At 34.4% G+C, this 22,697-nt stretch overlaps 1 protein-coding gene across 26 annotated transcripts in view; it reads right to left on the bottom strand.

Moving 5' to 3' along the window:
• SSBP2 (single stranded DNA binding protein 2) overlaps positions 1 to 22,697 on the bottom strand; it is a 326,613-nt gene that overhangs the window by 184,627 nt on the left and 119,289 nt on the right. For 18 of the 26 annotated variants that reach the window (XM_078365256.1, XM_078365258.1, XM_078365263.1 and 15 more), the window contains one exon: positions 7,916 to 8,000. The exons of the other annotated variants lie outside the window; for them this stretch is intronic. Coding sequence is in view for 11 of the 18 variants with exons in the window: in XM_008991875.5 (XP_008990123.1) it covers positions 7,916 to 8,000 (85 nt within the window). In the remaining 7 variants the exon portion in view is untranslated. The remainder of the gene's footprint in view (positions 1 to 7,915; positions 8,001 to 22,697) is intronic. 26 annotated transcript variants of the gene reach the window in all.

Below are 22,697 nucleotides of genomic sequence, written 5' to 3'. Positions count from 1 at the left end.
GATATTTCAAGGAGTCTGAAAACAGATAATGTATTCTTGTTAGTACAAAATAGAGTGTCACATCATTATAGCTCTATCCATTATTTCTGACTAAGTAACTATTACTTACCTCAAAGTATACATTCCATCAAAGACACCGTACTTGAAATTGTGAGGCTTTTATTTTAAAAAGATATAAACCTCTAATCTCAGTTGCCAATCCCACCAAAAACAAGAAAACACAACAATTCAAATCTATAGTTTGGGGTATAAGTAAATATGAGATTTGCTAATGATTTTTTGTTTCTTTCCTTCATACTCAAGGGAAAAGGATAAAAATAAGAGATATATTCACTTTTCTAAGTTGCCTAAAATACAATCATTTTAAATGAAGGTGGATAAAAAGTAAAAACAAGTGGCTATAAAAATATGACTCAACAAATCTAAGGAATTCAGTTACATTTTTACTTTTAAAAAATCTTCAACTTATTTTCTATGATTTCTACATCTCTGATAGTAAGTTATAAATTTTATGAATTTTACATCTCCAATTGTAAGTTAAAAATGCATGCTATTTTTGAAAGAATATCATCTTTTTTACATTTTTTGATACTATTGGCAGCATAATCATAGGCAGTGTAACATCAGCATAAAAATAGTAAGGAATAAAGATCTTTCCATAATCATCTCTTCACATTTACCAGAAAGTGGATTATGATTTAAAAATATTTAAGCAAGAGAAGGGGGCTTATGATGTTTGTTTAAAATATATACTTTAAAAATATAATTTTTACAATAAAATGAATTTTAAATGAAGTCATCCTGTTCTGTTTCTCTTTTCCACATTAGCTTCTTCATTTATTTCTTTATGAATTTAAGAAACCTATATCTATATATGCTGTAAATTATGCTGTAAAAGACTTAAGTAGAATTCTCCTTCCACAGTGCTTTACAGTTTCCTTGATCATCTTCCTTTATTCATGTTTCCCATCCAGTGACTAAAATAACATATCGCCTACAGGAAATCTCAGGATCAAAGGAAATAGGAAAATAGCATTTATCATCTATTATTTTATTTATTTAACATCATAGTTACTAGCTGTATAGTACCCAGAAGCCACTCAGATGCAATCCCAGGCCAAAATGACAAACTAGGACTAGAGCCACACACAAGTCACAGGTAAAGTGGGTGAACGTACTTCTTCAGATCAACACAGTTTACACTAAAACAAAAGCAAAAAAAAACTTACCTTATGCTACAAAGAATATAAGGTAGTTTATAAGGTTTATATATGGCAAAATAAATTAAACTAGCTAATACAAGAAATGAAAACAAGTAACAGAAATAATATGACTAAAATGAATAACGCTAACACAGAATCTTAACCTGTTGAGGTGAACCATGGCCTATATAGTGACTGATAAACATTAATGTATACTTGCAAATTTTTTATTATCCTAATGTATTTTTTTTATTGCATTTTAGGTTTTGGGATACATGTGCAGAACATGCAAGATAGTTACATAAGTACACACACGGATTTCAAATATAACTTTGTTTCTAGTCTATTAAAAACTTCAGTTTACACAGACTGTGTAAGAGTATTATGGCCCAGTGTGACACTGTTCATTTGAGCATACACTAAATGCCTACTATATGCCAAAATCTAATATATTAAGCAGACATAACTTTTGATGTATGCTTAGATTCACATTACATACTATAAATTTCATCCGATTCAATAATATAAAACTATACTGTATCTCTATCTGTATTTTACCATTTGATAATTCAAATTTCTCTTTTCCTGAGACAGAGGCTCACATTGTTGCCCAGGCTGGAGTCCAATGGCATGAGACCTCCGCCTCCCCAATTCACGTAATTCTCCTGCCTCAGCCTCCCAAGTAGCTGAGATTACAGGTGCCCACCACTGCAACCAGCTAATTTTTTCTATTTTTAGTACAGATGGGGTTTCACCATGTTGGCCAGGCTGGTCTCAAACTCCTAACCTCATGATCTGCCCATCTCAGCCTCCCAAAGTGCTGAGATTACAGACTTGAGCCACTGCACCCAGCACAAACTTCTTGAGAAAAGATCTCTTGCCAGAGGGTAGGCCCATGAGGATAGAAACTGTATCTATCTTGTTCATTGCTATATTCTTCAGCGTCATGCCTCTCAAGATATAAAGGCACTGCTATCTGCTTTGATTAATCATCCTCTTGCAACTACATATCCAGTTATATTAAAATTTAAAATGATAAACATGAATATTTTCATATTTAATTTTACATTTGAATGTACATTTAAATATCTCATGCTAGGTATCATACTAGATACAGGAGGTGAAAAAGATAAATAAGAAAAAGTTATTCTCTGAGGGAGTTCACAAATTATTAGAGAAAACATCCCATTATAAAAATCTAATATAAAGAACATTAAGAACATATGCAGAAGACATCTAATATACAGGGATGATGATATAAGGTATATGCAGAAGATGTTACAAGATCATAGCAAAGGGAGATTAACTCCCTGGGATAGTTTCTACAGACATAGGTTCCTAAAATAATGCATAATTATCTGCAAAAATCTGAGGTATTCAAGAAAACATTTATTACCTATTACTGTATTGACATGTGTTTACATATCATCTTTTACTACAAATTGGTAACATTATCCTCTGTAGATGTCACAAAGATTCTTTTAGGCAAGAATACAAAAGTTAAGTCACTTTTGTCATCAATTATGACTCAAGCCTATCAATTTACCTGAACATTTGAAAGATTTGAAACATTTTCAGTTTCCTAACTAAAGAACTACTACATTCTGTTAATATTTATTGAACTTCTATTATTTGATAGATCCTGAGAAAGAAAAATCGAATTCTCTGCTCTCAAACAACTCACTGTAATAATTTGATTTCATTATTATCACACTAAGGCAATTAAAATTTTGGCTCTATCTTTGCTTTAGGACAATTAAGGAATCTTCCACTTATACTAGGAAACTAAAATTATAATCACTGCATTTCATTTTCATGAAATACATTTCATTTTCATGAAAAGTTTAGTCATATATGTTGATACTTTTCTGAAGTATTTTGGAACTAAATGGAATAAGAAATAAATTGTTGAACAATTTTATGTTAAGCTGTAGCAGAAAAAACATCTAGTAAACATTAACTAACTGCAGATAAAAACACTGCTTATGATTTCAGAGTAAAATAAAATATACTAACAGAAAAAATAAAATTTAATGCAATAAACTTTCAAGTTAGTAGGTATTTTTTAATCACTTGATATAATGGTTTTATTTTTAATAAGAATATATAATAATTTTATAGCTTAGAGTAAACTGGTTTTAACTCAGGATAAAAATAACAAGGCCATGCTAGATCTTTCCTCGACATGTGGCAATATAATTTAATTGTTCTACCGTAAAACCTAGATTTGTTTGGGGATCATTCCTAAATTTTCTGCCACCAGTTCTTAAATATCAACCACAGCAATGCCTGAAACTGCATTAGAAACTACTGTACATATTATTTTTCTAAAGTTAATTATCTTAAATATGTTTTAAGAATCTTATTTTAAAATTAAAAAACAAATACAGAAAGATACATAAAGTAAACTTATGGCATTACAAAATATTATAAAGCAAGCACACTTGTAACTACCACCATGGTCAAGGAAAACAGAACTCTGCCACCCATCTCTGAAGCGCCTTCCATAAGGCCATCCCAATCATAACTTCTTCCCAAGTGTCAAAAGTAACCGTTAGGCTGACTTGTAATCACTTCTGTGTACACTCTCTAGCGTTGTCATTCAAAAGCGCATCCCTACACACTACTAACTGTTAATACATTTCTAAATATACTTTTCTTTTATATTAAGCATTGTAACACATATGCTAAATAAGTTCCTATATTTTCAAATATGAATTAAAGAAGATCAAGGTTTTATTCATTTAAATGCTTCTATATTTTCCTCCTTTTCTCTTAAGTATGAATAGGGTAATTTTTCAAGAAAAAAGATATTAACACTATATCCAAAATTCTTTGGCAAATAAAATAATAAAGTGACAAAAATCCATATTCTAATAGGCAACGATCAAAAAACAAAACAAAAAATTTAAAAACCAAAAGCAAAAATGTATTTCTAAAATAATAATTACAAAACAAGGTTATTAAAAATTACAAAATGAAGGAAGTTTTAGTGAGGATGTGGAGAAAAGGGAACACTTTTACACTATTGGTAGGAATGTAAGCTGGTGTAACCTCTATGGGAAACATTATAGAGGTTCCTCAAAAAATTAAAAATAGTTTTACCATTTGCTCTATCAATCTCCCTTCTGAGCATAGTGTATATTTAAAGAAACTGAATCTCCAAGAAATACTTGCATTCTCATGTTCACCGCAACATTATTCATAACAGCCAATATATGGAATCTACCTATGTGTCCATCAACAGACAACTGAATAAAGAAAAAGTGGTATATACACACAATGGAATGTACTCAGTCTTAGAAAACAAAGGAAATCCTGCCATTTGTGACAACATGGATGAACCTGGAGGATATTATGCTAAGTGAAATAAACCAGTTAGAGAAGGACCAATACTTCATGATTTCACTTATATGTGGATTCCAAAATAGTCCAATTCATGAAGCAGAAAGCAGAATTGTGGTTGACACAGAATAAGGGGAGGTAAAAATGGCATGGTGTTGGTAGAGGGTACAAAGATCTAGTCTTACAAGATAAATAAATTCTGGAGATCTATTGTACAACATAGGGCATATGATTAACAATAGTGTATTGTATACTTAAAAATTTCTTGAGGGTATATCTCACGTTAAGTAGTCTTACCACAAAAGGGAAAAAATAAAGAAAAAAGGGGAGAAGAACTTTTGGAGGTGACAGCTAAGTTTATGGCATTGGTTGTGATGATGGTTTCATGAATGCATACTATTCTTCAAACACATCAAGTTTATACATTACATATGTACGGCTTTTTGTATGTCAATCATACCTCAGTAACGTGGTTAAAAATAAATTTTAGAATGGCTCAAAATTACAACTATTCAGTTTATGGATGTCTCTCAATATGTGCACATACAAAAAACAACAGATGTCTTTCATAAGAAATGCTAAATGCCTGTGCATGTAACATGGTAAATTTAAATTTTATTTCATTAAGTTTTTTTATTTTCCAATCTCAGAAGAGCAATTAGAACTCACTGAAAGGTGAAATTTAATCTGTTTTAAAGTAACTTTCATGAATATGAAATAATAATTGCTGATATTTGGAAAATACAGTAATATATACAGACAAAAGTAAAAATCATGCATTATTCCACTATCAAAAAATAGTCATTTTAACATTTTGGCCTATTTTAAATTAACAGAATTATTCATTATTTATCTCATTATGCCTCCAGTATTTCTTTTAAAAAGTAGCTTATCTGTCATTCACTCAATCTTATAGATAAGTAACTATAAAGTAATGACTAATTTTAAACATTTATACATGCATGTGAGCATTTTTAACACTAAAAATGCAGCTATTGAAGGAAGTATTTTTCAGAATGCTTCCTTGAGTTCTACTTTAAAATTCAGTAGGTAAACATATTAATTACCATTATAGAAGTAATTATGTAATAAACCCAAATTCAGAAATATAACAGTTCAGAATTTTATATTTTCTTTCCCAAGTCTCTCAAACTACTATATTTACATGTTAGAAATAAATTTGTCAATCATTTTCAGAAATTATCTACCATTAAGAATTTAGAAAATCCTATTCATTAAAAAAAAGATGTCTTCATAAAAGAAATTAATGTATTTTTAAAAATCTAACTGTAATATAAAATCATGTAGGTCAAAACCCATCTTTCACCAATCTCCAACTAAAAAACAAATCAGAGATGTATTACCATGAAAAGAAATTGGCTTTAAGATGTAATAAAAATACCATACAAGAATAAATCAAGTCACTTAAAACTAATATTTGAGTTAAAATTAAACCTCTGATACAATGTGCTAATATTCATAATGAACATGGTAAGGGGTTTTTCTTCCTTTAAAATCTATTCTAATTTTGCTCCTACCTCTGGCTAGTCCTCATTTCCAAAACCTATTTAAGTGTATTTCTACAGCTATAAGTGTGAATCCTTGGAAATTTTCGAAGTGTATTATGAATGCAAGATGATGATGATGATGATGATGAAACTGATTATGACAACAATAATGATGATTTATCTAATGCTTTTAGAAAGAGCTGCTAAATTAGTTCAGTTTTCCTCTTATGATCTCCATGTTGAATAGCAAGGTACATCTTTCTACAGAATGTAATGTTGAAAAAATTATTTATATGATTAATTTCTTAAAATGTAGGCTATTGAATATTATTTCTTGTTTAAGAGTAGAACACTGGCACCCTCTAATGCCATCTAGTTGTCAAAATTAGTGGAGACAACATCTCCCATGACTGACAGGCCAAATAGAGGCATGCATCTTTCAGTTTAAGGAACAGATGAGACAGGGTACCCCAACTCTGTCCGATTCCTCATATTCTTCATTGGTGGATCTCTGCTTTACTTTCTACTGTCAACAGAGGGTAAAAAAGGAAAATTGGTTTGTTTAGATAAATCCTATGACCTGGGCCCTGCCTTATCTGTTTTTTCTCGACTTTTTATTTGCATTAGTATCCCTTTCACTCACCTTGTTCCCAAGAGCTACTGTTCAGTGCATATCAAGCTTTATGTGTACAATCAATGTCAGATGAGGTAATCACAAGTACTCTCACTTAAATAAGACGAGTACATATTTAAAGAACTGCACAGTCCCTGCCAGGTAGCCAAGATTTTCACTTCCCTTAAGTCTGCATGCTCTTCCTCATACTATTTTGGAGGGTATAATTCTTCTGGACATTTCTACTCTTCAGTCTAAGGCTGAATTATTTTTCTTGGAAGAACAAGGTCTTTTTTCCGTTTTGAGTGCTGGTTCTAGTTTTTAAGGTCTTTTTTCCCTTTTGAGTGCTGGTTCTAGTTTTTAAGGCTTTTTACACAGAACGATGCTAGCCTCTACATACTTGACAAATATCCCTATGGTTAAGTTTTAGGTTATCAGATATTTCCTCAGGCTCCAGCCCCAGTTCACTTCCTCCCAACCAGGAAAACTGGATTTCCTCCATCTTAAACTCAGTCCATCCCTCTTTTATGGTTAGTTCTGCAAACACGTTTTCCTAGCCCCTTCATAATATCATTTCCTCATTCTTATCTTCACTGTTTTTTTTCCACGGTTCTACTTCCTGATCCTACCAGCTCTCTAAAATCAGATTTGCAGACCTTCTAAAAAAAAATGCTCAAGCCAAGGACAATCCACTGCTGTTCCTTAAGATTTTAAAAAGTTTACATTTTCATTTTTGCACAGAATCTTCTACTCTCTTGTCTGGTATTTCCTTGAATCCACAATATTTGGGGAAGTGAATTCAGTAGGGAAGATATTTAGCCTTATGATATACAACCAAAAGTTACAAAAGGAGAAGAACAGAATATTTCTATACTTAATCAAAAATCTTTTGTGCAAGGGAAGAATTGGTCATTTATAGAAATCTTATGATTAGTGTTTTTGTAGAATAAAGAATTACTATATATTTTTCATAAAATCTGAAATTTCACAAATCAGACCTGCTTAAAGATAAGAAATTTCTTTAATAGCTTAGCATTAGGCCTACGCTTTATCCTAAGCTTCAAAGAGACTCAAACGCCTCTTTCTATTTCACATTTAAAGTTATGAACTTACTTTTCAAGAAAAAGAAAAGACCAGCCAATCTCTTAAGTACAAAACAAAAGAATGGATGAGCCAAGGTATTTTTAAGAGCAGTAATTAAGAAGAAAACTGACAATATAACTTTGTAAAATTGTATGTTAACTTACATAATCATGGAAGGCTTTTGCTTCACTTGAGTGTTCACATGTTTCACGTCTCTCTGGAGCTGCACAGTAGAGATCCCAAAATACACTAAAAAAAGTAATTATGGTAACATTAAGAAAATAATGTAACACCAATATGAGAAATCACAATTCCAAAAGTAGAAAATATGTTTTTCCTTACACAAAATATTTCGTCTTCAGAACAGGTATTTATTTGAAAGTCTTAAATGCAGGCAAGACTCTTCATGCAATAATAGTGCTGTCATCATCTAGCCATCTTTCAGAAATGCTAAATAAGACTTTTCTAAAGAATAAAATAATTTTATAGCAATAATTTAAAAATTGTCATTCTTATAACTGGCTGTTTATATGACATAAAACACCTGATTAGAGTAGCTATAATATTTTTCATAATTTTCCCATGAAAATTAGAAACATTAAATAATATCCTAATTTAATAATTAAGGAATAAAGTGGTACATTGATTTTTTTAAAGATAATTTGGTTGTCCAACTCATAAGCCAATACCCTGACCATTAAATTACATTGTTTAGACAAACATATTTTCTTAAAAATGCTATTTTCCCCTACAATTACTAAAATGGTTTAGTAACTTTGAAAATCCATCCTAACACTTCTTTTATTCTCCTATTCAAGAACAGTGGGGAGTGAAGCAGACTGTGGGGACAAAAAATTTTGCTCCTTGCAAAACATATGGCTCTGGTCATCCTTCCATCTACTAAACTAACAATGAGCACAAGCAAGGGTTCAAAAATCAGGAAAGCAAATGTTTTCAAATGTTGGCTATAAATAAAGGCAAGTATAATGATCAACAGAATTTTTTTTTTAATTCCACATTTCCCACTCTATAAAAGTGGAAGGTAGATTAAGACAAGAAGTTAAGTGCACAGGCACTGCAGTAGGACATATCTAAGACAGAGCCAGACACGCTGATTACCAGCTTTGACAGCCCTTGAAGAAGTTGCTTAAACTATTCAGAAACACAATTTCTTCCTCTATAAAATGGGGTTGTTGAGAAGATAATATTATACCATATATGCACAGTGACTGGCATATACAAGCATATTATTAATAATATCAGCACTATAATTAGCTTGCATGATAGCTTAAAATGCATATATATATATTTTAAGGCAGGTCACTGTGGTGACGGTACACATGATGAGGATACAACAAAACTCGGTAAATTGAAGTCAGACTTTTTGCTTTGACCTTCATTTAGTCTGGATCTCTCTCTCGTCTCAGGTAGGAGAAAACATTCTGTAGGCCTTACAACACAAAGTTAAGTTCATAATTAATTCAGTGAAATAAGATTACCCTCAGCAGTGAAAAATGTGAAAAACTGAGTATCGACATTATTTCCTGTTCAGTTTCCACAATAAGCAGTAAATACGAGAAAACAATGAAAACAAAAATAATTTGTGTAAATTTCAATATTTTTAGGAGAGTGAAAGTTTTAACAGAAATCCTTACAACCTTAGTGGGAATAAGACCCATAGATAAACAGGGATACAGGTAAGTTTTTCACTTGGATCAGCTTTGTTGTGTATTACAGTGTAGTGCAATCATGTTCTTAAGGAACTTCAGAGATCTTAAAACCAAAATTTTGTAATGTAGTCTTTAAACTGTATTTAATCAAAGAATATTATATGCAGTATTATATGGCAAACAATATAATATCTCTTCTTCTTTCCTAATTTCCCTAATTTCCACTCAAGCAGCAGAAGACCGCTCTTGAAAATTATTCCAATTACCTTACTTTCATGATTCCATTGTAGTACTTTAAAAAGATTATCTCACACAATGGACTAGGGGAAAATAATTTATTAATTTATTGTTGGAGTATGCCCTAAGAGTTTTTAAATAAACATCAGAAGTAATTATTTCTAAACATGTAGTTAAATATTTATCTGATAATATTAACATTGTTCTGCTTCTATTTTTATGTTTGCCTTTATGGATTTAGTGGGAAGTCAACCGTTTGTAACATCAAGCTCAGAGATTATAAAACAAGTGATTAACAGAGGATAATATTATAGGTGATGTTTCTGAGAACCCTGTATTGCTTATACATGATCTTGCTTAACACAGGCAAAGAAATAGATCCTTTAAAAACACGTCTCACGGCAAGCCTTGTGCTAGGCAGTTTCCATATTTTAGCATCAGGAAAAGCGTGTATTCTTTTCCATACATTCACAATGTCTATTCTGTCATTCTAAAGATCAGTAAATATTCAATTTTTTAAAAGCCTTATTCATCAGGAGAGTTTCATAATTAAGTCTATAATAATCTAAGATGTTATAAAATTTAAATGATAAAATTAAGTAAAAATCACATACAAATTTAGATGTAGTGCTATGATATTCAAATTTTAACACATGCCCCATCTATTTTATTAAGCATCTGTATGTTCTCCCTTCTAAGAATCACAGGTAGAAAAGACATTTCCAAATTTTATCATTTTTGAAAGTTCAATCACATTTTGCCTAGTAATACAAGGTTAAGTATCCCTTATCTGAAATTCTTGGGACTAGAAGTACTTCCGACGTAAAAATTTTTTTGGATTTTGAAATATTTTCATTATACTTATACTCAGTGGTTGAGCATCCCAAATCTGAAAATCCACATTCCAAACGGCTCTAATAAGCATTTCCTTTGAGTTTCATGTTAGCACTCAAAAGTTTTAGATTTTGGATCTCAGATTTTCAGATTTTTCAACCTATGTTGTGACTGCTATAATAGCATCCTAATATTTGAGAACAATTGGCCATATAATAACATCAATGACAAAGGCTGTAGTAAGGCCAAAATACATGATTTTAGTCCACATTCTGCAATTAATCCATGTTTAGTTTTGTGAGCTAGTAGACAAATTACTTAACTATAATGTTATAGCTTTATTTGGAAAATAGTGAGGTTAAAACCAGAATATTTCTAAGAACCCTTCATGAATAAAAAATTTAAAAACTGTTTTCTTCTAGTAATATTTCAAATATGCATTAAATACCTGGTCTATATAATAAGCTGCCATACACTGCCCAAGAAAATAAAAAGAAAAGTAATACAAGGCATAAATGTGACTGTTGATCCAAAACTAGTGATGAATTCAAAATTGCTCACTTGCCCAAAATCGCTCACTTCACCTAGATGCAGAAGTTATGTAGCATATATAAAAATTTTACTAATATTTTTATCAAATGCTTTTAGTTGGTATTATGATGATGTGATCATTAGCATATAAAAATGTGGACTTTATCTCCTAGAGGAAGAAGTAGGCTTTTTAGTAGGTAAGGTTCATAGCAATTTGTATTTAGGCGGAGGGATTTTACTGATGTACGTTAGTAAGCTATTCTAATGATCCACCGTATTTGTTTGTTCCTTGATCTCTAAGACGGCCAAGGTCAGAAAATTCTGAACCTCCAAAGATACAGACTTCATCCCTCTATAACCTCAGATGCTGGTGGCTAAGGAGCTTCTCAGTTCCTCTAATCCTACAACTATTAAACCTGAAAGCAAATATTATCCTTGAAATGTAATGGGTTCATCATCATAAATAATACTTTAGAGTTTTATACAGTCTCTTTATTCCTAAGCAGAAGCAAGTGAAAAATTTATATTTTACAAATGAAGACAGAGACTAAACACAGAGAAGCAAAACTTATAAAGTATTGAAATCTTTGATCTTACATCATTTATTATTATTAAAATCTTCTCCTTATAAATCAAGAGAAAATATGGTATTCCCAAGTTGAAGAATCTCAACCAAAGACTATATCTCCTTCTATTCCTGAGGATGTGAGCTGAAATGACTTAGGTAGCTTGTTAATATCTCAAGGGAACCCAGAAAGCCAAATGGTTGTCAGAGAAGTCTACAAGGGTGAATAAACATACCAGATGTGTCCCAGAAGATGGAATGCTAACATAATTATACAACTTATGCCACTGGCCAGATCTAACACTACCTGAAAACAAAAAAATTTTTAAAGACTTAACAAAACAATAAAACCCTATGGAAAACAATTTTTCGGAGGAACAAGCCAGGTTGTTATAAGTTCAAGTCTTAATAAATAAGGAAGTCATCTGTCTTTGGCCCAAAAATATATCAATGAATGTTACTGACAATCTTTATTAAAGAAAACTATCCATTCATAAGACCAAAACCAATTTCTCATGAAATGTGTATGTATGTTTCTTCATCTTAGAACTTTCTCATAGGTATAACTTATATTAGTATTATTCCCTAGCATTACTGAATACTTTTAAAAATGCAAGCATTAAATTTTGCTTCACTTTCATAAAATTCTCACAATACCCCTGGATTAGAAATAAATTTCTATTTTAAAAATATTTAAAAAGATAGTTACCACTATTGAGTAGGTACTAAATTCAAGCATCATATATGAAGTATCATATATTCAGCATCTAATCCTTCTAATTATTATCCTCACTTTGTAGATGAAGGAACTGAAGCTTAGGTTAAATTAGATTAAATAATTTCCTGAAGTCACACAGTTAGTGGCAAAACTGAGCTTGAGCTTTTAAATTATTACATTATTTTGCTTCTAACATGTATATGGTTTTAAGAGTTCATATTTCAAGACTCCTTATTCTGATTATGGGCAGGTTTCTACAGCTCCAGCACTCAGAGCAGCATCTGCTGTTATAAGAGTGGGATGGATACCTGTCCCAGATACGATAGCAGGCACATTGTTAGCCTACCTTTGACCCCCATGCACCAACTCATTTCCTCAATATCCTATGGCAACCACCCCCTCACCCTACATGCAGCTGTCAGGGATTCGTGGATGGCTCAATATAGACATGATTCAGAAGAGAAAACTTTTGAGTCCCATTTATATACACTGCCTGGAATGAGCCACTCACAATGCTCAAATGGGAAATGTAATTAATGACTTATTAATAGTGGGACACTGAATTCAGCTCTGTGATTAAGAAATATCTGTTACTGAGATGAGCACTGTTATAATTCAGGAACTTGAATTCTAACTCTAAATTTGACCTTGGGCAAATAGTTTGATTTATGTAAAATGAGAAAATAAATGTGTTATGTATTTTACAGTGTTTTAAACAGAGACAAAGAGATGACATATGCAAAAGTAATTTTAAAAGAAACTTAAAGGTACTAAAAATATTACAGAAAAAGTCTCGTATAGCTAGTATAGCCAGATAAAAAGAAGTTTTCTAATTAACTTAAGTAACACTCGCCTCACTTTTCTTTTGAGTCCTTCACATTTAATGAAGATTCCCTCAGTTTTTTACAATGCTTTCTCCCCACCAAATGTCCCCTGTATTCCACATTCCTTTCCTCTTCTCCCAAGCTAAATTTTAGTTTTGTTTTCTGTGGCCTATGTACTTTGCTTTCTCTTTTGCTAACACTTTTCCTCCCTTCCTACTCTGATCAGCCTCCTCCTTCTAGCCCCGTTGTCACCTACACTGTCTTATATGATTAGTTTAACTCAACTCAAATAGTTATTATACCTTGCCTGTTATAGGCAAGACATACCAGATGAGTAAAAACCCGTAAGCCAATTATAAATATTATACCATTCTAATGAGCTAACGCCATTGCTCTTGTCTTCCTTTGGGTATTTGTTTATTCTTAGCTATACTTGATATTATTCATTAGATTCTAAAATAATTAGAGTGCTAACATACTACAAGATTTGACTTTCCACTGACAGGTGAAACAGAATTTTTAGGATAATCTTACTTTTTAATTTATTTTCTCTACAATGTTTATATATTTGATTTCAGGATACAAATACAGGGGACCAAAGTTACTTTAAAAGGTGCTTTATATTTTTATTTTTTTAAATAAAAATGAGGTATAGGCTGGATGCAGTGGTTCATGCCTGTAATCCAAGCACTTTGGCAGGCAGAGGCAGAGGCGGGTAGATCTTGAGCCCAGGAGTTTGAGACCAGCCTGGGCAGCAACAGCAAAACTCCATCTCTATAAAAAAAATACCACAAATTAGCTGGACATAGTGGTATGTTCCTGTAGTCCCAGATACTCAGGAGGCTGAGGTGTGAGGTTCACTTAAGCCCAGGAGATGGAGGCTACAGTGAGTTGTGATTGTGCCACTACACTCCAGCCTGGGTGACCCTGTCTTATCGCAAAAAAAAAAAAAAGAGAAAAAAAGGCGTATTTGTCTATTCTCAAGCTGCTAATAAAGACATGCCTGAGACTGGGTAATTTATAAAGGAATGAGGTTTAATTGACTCAGTTCAGCATGGCTGGGGAGGACTAAGGAAACTTAAATAAATGGTGGCTTCATATGGTAGCAGCAAGGAGAAGAATGAGAGCTGAGTAAAGGGATACACCCTTATAAAACCACCAGATATCGTGAGAATTTACTATCTTGAGAACCGCATGGGGGATCTGTCCCCAAGATTCAATTACCTCCCACCAAGTCCTTCCCACCACACATGGGGACTATGGGAACTACAATTCAAGATGAGATTTGAGTGGGGACACAGTCAAACCATATCAAGAGATATGAGTTATAAAAGGCATCACATCAAGAGTTATAGTTTCTACAATTAAAACTTTAAATAGAAAGTTTTAAAAAGCCTATGTTTTAAAATTGCATAAGTAAAAAAACACATTAACATCAGAAAAAAGAAGTTTATTGGCATTTTTATTTCTGGAACTAATGGAAGAGTTGGGAATGTTTAATAAAAAGTACAAATAAAAAGTAAGTTTTCAAAGGGGACTTTATTCAGGTAAATGTATTATTATAAACTGGGCACTGAACATGGGGTAAATAAACTAAAAAGGAAAAAAGAAGTGATTAGGGAAATCACATTAGGGAAACAAGGGAAAAAAGCTCCAGAAAGTAAATCACATAAATTTATCTATTTATTATACATTAAAGGTAGAAATTTTGCCTCTTCCACTCTGAGGCCTTTGCCTCTAATCTCACCAGTACTTTATTCTGCTTATTTTGCATATGTGATGTATATATATATATATATATATATATATATATATATATATATGGATATACATATTTTTTTCATACATCTTCAAACACTCCCACTCTTCACCAACTTTTCACCCAAGTCTACTAGTCTCTGCCTCTTTTCTCAACCCTCTTTAATCCATCTTGGTTTTTTTGTTTTTGTTTTTTTGAGATGGGGTCTCATTCTGTGGCCCAGGCTGGAAAAGAGTGGTGCAATCTCAGCTCACTGTGTCCTCCACCTCCCGAGTTCAAGCAATTCTCCCACCTCAGCCTCCCAAGTAGGGGTGACTATAGGTGTGTGCCACCACACCCAGCTAATTTTTGCATTTTTAATCCTTCTTTAATCCAACTTTTTGTTGATGCTAAGTGAGTGTCTAAAGGCCCAAATCTGATCATGTCAGGTACTTTGTTTAAAATCTTTGGGCTATAGTCCCAAATCCTTAATGTATGCAGGACTTCATAATCTGTCCCCTGCTTTTGTCTGTAGCTTTATATTCTATCATTTCTTAATACTGGACCTATAGATCAACTGGTCCAAATCAAACTACCTGTCATTACTTGAGTTCATGATCATCCCTTTTGAGATTTCATACTATTCCTTGCCCCAATTACCTTTCTCAAACTCAACTTTCAGCTCAGATTCACTTTCTCTGTGATGCCTCTTCTAACTCCCCCAAGCTGAAGTGAGTATTGCTCCTGTGATGCTATTACAACCAGTACATATTTTTTAAAATTTATTTCTAGCCTTATAGAGGTATAATTGACAAGTAAAAACTATATGTTTAATGTATACAATGTAAAGTTTTTATATACATATACTTTGGAAAATGATTAGCAAAATAAAGCTAATTCACATATTCATCACTTCACATAGTTACTCTGTGTGTGTGTGTCTGTTAAGAACACTTAAGATCTACTATATTCACAAATATCAAGTCTATAATACATTATTATTAAACCAGTACATATTTCTGCTTTAATACTTTTAAACTGTGTATCTTTCCTACTACTTATTTCCTTGAGGGCAACACAGTTTTGTACTCTGTAAATATTTGGTGAAAAGGCTTAAACAACAGAACAATTCTAATTTAAAATATTCTACAAAAAAATGGAAATGAGAAGTCATAAAATTAACAACTGGTCCATCCAACAGGGACTCTTAGGTTGAGCAAATGATCAAGCACTAAGTTCCTGAAGAATACATGTTATCCTAATCATCTGGACCTCAACTGCAGCGACAGCTTTCCTGGTCAACATAAAAAGGCAACGATTATTACAGTCCTGAATCCCTAACCTAGAGCACAGATTATGAAGTCCAGTTCTAAAGAGTTAAGGATAAGAAGGTCAGGCATCTGTTGGATTTAAAGCCCATGCTAATGGCTAGCTAAACACAATAATCAGGGAAGCTTAAGATCTGGGCATTTTTCTGAAAGATGAGATCCACAGCTATTACCAGGTCTCAAAGGACCCCATGACTTAATCAAAACTATTAAGAACTATATATTGATATATATAGATGAAGGAGGCACCTCAAAGAATATGTCAGTAGCTTTAGGGGAAAAATGTAAAACATTTGAAAAAAAACTATACCTATATATTTTGCATGTACTAGATTTAAATTGAATAAATATAATCTAAAAGTATTTATGTGCCCATTACTTATTTATTTGATATATCCGGCTAAGTACAAACTAAGTTACCTAAAATACCAACACCATGGAAGAAGGGATCCCCTGAATCTAAGAGCCACAGAAAAAGAAAAAAAAAATGCCACATTTAAAAGCTGCACCATCTGATAGCTGAGGTAAAAAAAAAAAAAAAAAAAAAAGCTATAGAAGCAAAAAACTGAAGTATTGAGTATGTTATAATCAATCATCTACAGTGTAGGAATAAGTGAAATTCATGAGAAAGCATGTAAAAGAGAAAGAGGTGTAAGAAACAAAATTAATGCTGTAACAGAAAACTCTTTAAATCCTCACTTTGTTAACCCACTGATCTAAGAGAGTCAGACTCCTAAAATGGTCTCTTATGCCATTTGTAGACTTCATTGGAAATACGCAAATGAAAAGATGTTGACAGGTGAGGAGACTCAATTACATTTGGAAAAAAAGTTAAGTATTAGCAGTCTAGATCCGGCTATCAGAAATACTATATAAAAAGAAAAAATGACGTTTCTCTTATACAAAACACTGGTCTTAAACCCCAGGAAAACAGCACAGTGGTGGTGCTTAACTGTAGTGAACCGTTGGAACAACTCTGAACCAAAAGACCGCACCTGTTCCTGCCCCACATATGTGAGACAAACAGGGGAAACCCACAACCACAACTGACCAAGTGCGGTTCCACTCACCATGGGACTTGTAGTACAGCATGCTTTCAGGAGCAAGATTTAAAACATCATGGCATTACATAACGTTCCAAGGAAACCATGTGCATGGCACTCAAAGAGAGCTTTCGTTTTTTTCTTTTAAAGATGCTAAGAGATGAGTGTATATGTTACTGAGTAAGAAATGCTTTTAATAGAAGAAATGGAAAAAAAAAAACAACTCACCTAGTTTGTCCATGCAAATACATGGACTACCAATTGCTGCTGCGGAAAACTCACATTCCTGGGCATACTGGCGTCACAATGCATTTATAAGCTCCAATATTCACTAGGATTTAAACACTGCCTCTCAATTTTTGTGTGTGCTCTTACTCAGTTCTTTCTCTGGGCCTATTCAGAATTATTGCGAACTTTTCTTTAAAGACTATCCTTAACTCTCTTAAAACTTCACCATCGTCACCATGGCCACCACCCTCAATACCCTCGTATCCTATTTTGCAGAGAAAAAAAAAGCTATCAGAATAAGAACTAATTTTTTGAACCCCAGATCAATTTGACTCATCATCATTTTATAGATGGTAAAACTGAGACTGAAAGTAACAAAACCTTGCTGAAACGCTAAGTCGTAGAGCTGAAATACTGAATCCACGGTTTCCTTTCTCCCTTGCCTCACCCTGCATCTCCGCACACAGTACAAGCCTAGAGTAGAAAACTGGGAAGACAAAAGAGAAAACACTACTTACAAGTAATGGAAATATTTTCAGGAAAAAAAATTATCTGTAACCCCCCCATATTAAAACAAAAAAAAATTATTTTGCTTTTTTGTTACTCTTAATATCCATTATGCTACACTGTAATTGTGATACACATGCAACACTATGTCCTGCTTTGTTAAAATGTCTTAAGCATTTCTTGTCATAATATAGTGTTCATCATTATTAAATGTGTGATTAACAGCCCAAGAACAAATGTACTATAATTTTTATAACACTTCCTATTTACACGTTCCCAACTTTTCTTTCATTTCTATTTTGTCTTCTATTCCAACCCTTCTTCCAGTCAAATGCAAAATACTCCACAGGAAATTCCTCATGCATTTAGACAGTTAGTGGCAGGCTTGAGGAAGATATGTATTAGGGGTAAGGTTTCGGAAATTGTTAAATTCAGAAGGAAAACCTTATGCAAACACTCCAGATTGGCAGGAAGCAGGAACGTATAGGAGACAGTATTTTATTAGGAATAGAAGAAATTGATTTCTTAACATCAAACCTACAAATGTCCCTGCATCTCCTCTTGCCACAATAGTAGAGATGGTCCTCTCCTCTCTCCCTGTATCTTCTGACTCTGCCTCTCTACTGTCTCCTTCTCTTTTAAACACTAAATATGCTAATATCTCTCCCATCTAAAATGAAAAACTTCTCTCTCTAATCTATAATATTCCTCAAGCTATCACTCCTTTATTCCTCAGCACAGATGAAACATTTTAAAGAGCTAACTATATGCCATTTCCCACTTCTTACCTTCCTAGTCACTTCTCAATCTGAAACATTCTTGCTTCCTAGCCCATTACTCAGCTTGTGTAAGTCATTGATGGCCTTTCCCCAAATCCTAAAAGGACACATGCACTCTGATTACTTTACCTTGCAGTCACAGTAGACCACTACTGACCTTTCTTTCTCCTTGAAACCCTCAAGGAGATGATTATTCTTCTTTTCTACTATGCTACACTCTCCTGGTTTTCCTCCTACCTTTTTAGCTGGGCCTTGTGTCTCTCTCTCTCTCTTTTTTTTTAGACAGAGTCTCACTCTGTCGCCCAGGCTGGAGTGCAGTGGTAAGATCTCGGCTCACTGCAACCTCCGTCTTCCAGGTTCAAGCAATTCATCTACCTCAGCCTCTTGAGTAGCTGGGATTACAGATGCCTGCCACCCATGCCTGGCTTATTTTTGTATTTTTAGGAGAGACTGGGTTTCATCCATATTGGCCAGGCTGGTCTTGAACTCCTGACCTCAAGTCATCCGCCTGCCTTGGCCTCCCAAAGTGCTGAGATTACAGGTGTGAGTCACCATTCCTGACCACCTTCTGTCTCCTTTATAACCTCCTACCTCCTCATTCTTTGGATATTAATATTGCAAGCATTCTGTACAAGGCTCACTTCCCTTCCCCTCGTGGGTAATACCATTCAACCATCTCTTTCTCTTTTCTTTTTTTAGAGATGGGGTCTCACTATGCTTCTCAGGCTGCATTCAAATACCTGGGTTCAAGTGATCCTCCCACCTCAGCCTCCTGAGTAGTTGTTACTACAGACATGCACCACTGCACCCAGCTTCTTCTCTCTCTCCATTAAACATCAGACCCATGTAACCAACTGCCTGTTCAACATCTCCACTTGGATGGTATGTATTCCCATTTCAGCACACCTAACTCTTCACCAAATCCTTCCATTTCTACTTCAAGCTTTTATCCCTCAAATCCTTCCACTTATCTTCCTCCCCACTGATTATACACTAGGTCAAGTGGCCATTCTCTACTTGTTACTGCAAGAGCTTCTAAGTGCTTCTCTGTTTCTGGACTCATTCCTGTTCTATCCATGACTGATTCTAGAGAACTGGAGTGATATTGCTAAGATTGTAAACCAAAAATAAAATTGCAAGGTCCCCCAACCATCTGAACAGACTTCCTCCTTCACCAGTGCACTCTTTTTTTTTTTTAGGAAGGGAGGAAGGCAGGAAGGGAGGGAAGGAGGAAGGGAGGGAGGACGGAAGGGATGAAGGAAGGAAGGAAGGAAGGGAGAAGGGGGGGAGCGGGGGAGGGAGGGAGGGAGGCAGGGAGGGAAGGGAAGGAAGGAAATGAAGCAATGAGAGAGACATTGCCGACCTGAATCTAGAGGTTTACAAGTTGATTTCTTTTTTTTTTTTTTTTTTTTGTGAGAAGGAAAGAAAAAAAATGAGTAAAGGAGAGGGAGAAAGAGGAAGAGAAAGAGGGAGGGTGAACGGAAATATTGCTTTATTCTGAAAAATAATGGGTATTAATAATGGCCAATCAATGTCTCATTTAAACCTATGAGTAGGTGTGATGTGGTATAGACAAGAATGTATATTTTGTGTATTTGAAGTGGAGAGCTCTAAAATATTTATTAAGTTTACTTGTTCCGGATCTGAGTTTGAGTCCTTGATATCCTTATTAATTTTCTGTCTCATTGAATCTAAGTCTCTATGTATCTGGGTGTTAGGATCGTTAGCTCTTGTTGTTGCATTGATCCTTTTACCACTATATCTTTGTCGCTTTAAAATCTATTTTATCCGATACGAGAATTGCAACTCCTGCTTTTTGTTTATTAATTTATTTATTTTTGCTCTCCATTTGGTTGGTAAATCTTTCTCCATCCCTTTGTTTTGAGTCTGTGTATCCTTGCATGTGAAACAGGTCTGGATGTAACATGCCGTTGGGTTTTGGCTGTGTCTTTTGATTGGGGGATTTGGTCTATTTAGATTTAGGGTTACTACCATTTGATGTTAACTGGCTGTTTGATCCATTCGTTGATGTAAATTCTTCTTTATGTTGATGCTCTTTACTTTTTGGTATATTTTTAGAAACGCTAATACTGGTTGTTTCTTTGTGTGTATAATTCTTCTTTCAGAAGCTCTTGTAAAGCAGGCCTGGTGGTAATAAAATCTCTGAGTACTTGCTTGTTCATGAAAGATTTTATTTTTCCTTCAGTTGTGAAGCTTAGTTTGGCTGGATATGAAATTCTGGGCTGAAGGTTCTGTTCTTTGAGGATATTGAATATTGGCCCCCACTCTCTTCTGGCTTGTAGAGTTTCTGCTGAGAGATGTGCTGTAAGTCTGATATGCTTGCCTTTGTGGGTAACTTGATGTTTCTCTCTGGCTGCCCTTTCTCTCTGGCTGCCCTTAGTATTTTCTCCTTCGTTTCAACCCTGGTGAATCTAACGATTATGTGCCTTGGGGTTGCTCTTCTTGAGGAATATCTTTGTGGTGTTCTCTGTATTACCTGGGGTTGAATATTGACCTGCTTTGCTAGTTTAGGAAAATTTTCCTGAATAATATCCTGAAGGGTATTTTCCAGCTTGGATTCATTCTCTCCATCGCATTCAGGTACACCTATCAAACGTAAATTTGGTCTTTTCACATAGTCCCAGATTTCTTGTAGACTTTGCTCATTCCTTTTTATCCTTTGTTCTCTAATCTTGTCTTCTTGTTTTATTTCATTAAGTTGGACTTTGACCTCTGATATCCTTTCTTCTGCTTGAACAATTCGAGTGTTTAAACCTGTGCATACTTCTCGGAGTTCCTGTATTGTATTCTTCAGTTCCATTAATTCACTTATATTCCTCTCTAAGGTGTCTATTCTCAATAGTATTTCATCAAACCTTTTTTCAAAGTTCTTAGTTTCTTTACATTGGGCTACAACACGTTCTTTTGACTCACAGAAGTTTCTTATTATCCATTCCTTGAAGCGTGATTCTGTTATTGGGATGCGCTCGTTCTCCATCAAGCCTTGTTCCATTGTTGATGTGGAACTGTGATCATCTTTAGAGGGAGAGGCATTCTGATTTTGAGTATTCTCAGCCTTTTTACGCTGGTTTCTTCCCATCATTGTAAATTTATCCTCCCGTCGTCTTTGAAATTACCAACTTTCAGATTAGGTCTCTTGAGTAGATGTCCAAGTTGTTAGTTCCCAGTGCCAGAACGGCGGCATTAAGACTGATGGTGCTTTTCTGCCCAGGATTCTCCTGTCTGGCTTCCTTCTTGTGTCCGAAATAGGCGACTCTGCCTTCCTGGGGCTCCAAACCTCGGTCAGAAGGGGAACCACTCTCCTTTACTCTGCACCGAGAGCTGCCGCGCCAAGGTGCCATCACAGCTGCTGCACCGGCCTCAGGAGTCGTGCTGGGGGCCCGTGTGGGTCCTCCAAGCCTCCGTCCAAAGGGAAGCCAGCCCTGTTTGCTCTGCTCCGAGAGCTGCCGCCCGAAGGTGCCGGCAAAACTGCTGCACTGGCCACAAGAGTCGTGCTGGCGACCCATGTGACTCCACCACTGGGGATCTTCTGCTCTGTGAGTGACCTGAATTTGTCTGAAAGTGTGGCGTCCTCTAGTTCTCTGCGCTTTAACTGAGAGCTGCAATCCTGAGATGTTAGCGATTGGCCATCTTGGATCCTCCCTCACCAGTGCACTCTTAAAATGTAACCTGAGAGACTGGTTCAAGCCATGACAGGAAGTGGGAGTGGGACTTACCTCATTATACTCTCCAGTGTTAACATCAACAGGGACCTTAAATCTGATAAGAAATATTCACAAGCTATTCTCTCTGAAGAAGACTGCTACAGGCTTCATCTGCATAATAAGAAATTGGCTCTCCATAATCGCTTATCTTAATCTTTTCTATTGATCCCAGATCTTTAGATAAATTAAACCAATCACCAATCAGAAAAATTTTAATGA

This window comes from Callithrix jacchus, chromosome 2 (genome assembly GCF_049354715.1).
Source record: "Callithrix jacchus isolate 240 chromosome 2, calJac240_pri, whole genome shotgun sequence".
Classification (NCBI taxonomy): domain Eukaryota; kingdom Metazoa; phylum Chordata; class Mammalia; order Primates; family Cebidae; genus Callithrix; species Callithrix jacchus.
Note: the sequence above shows the minus strand (reverse complement) of the source record. Positions and strands in the feature narration are given on the sequence as shown.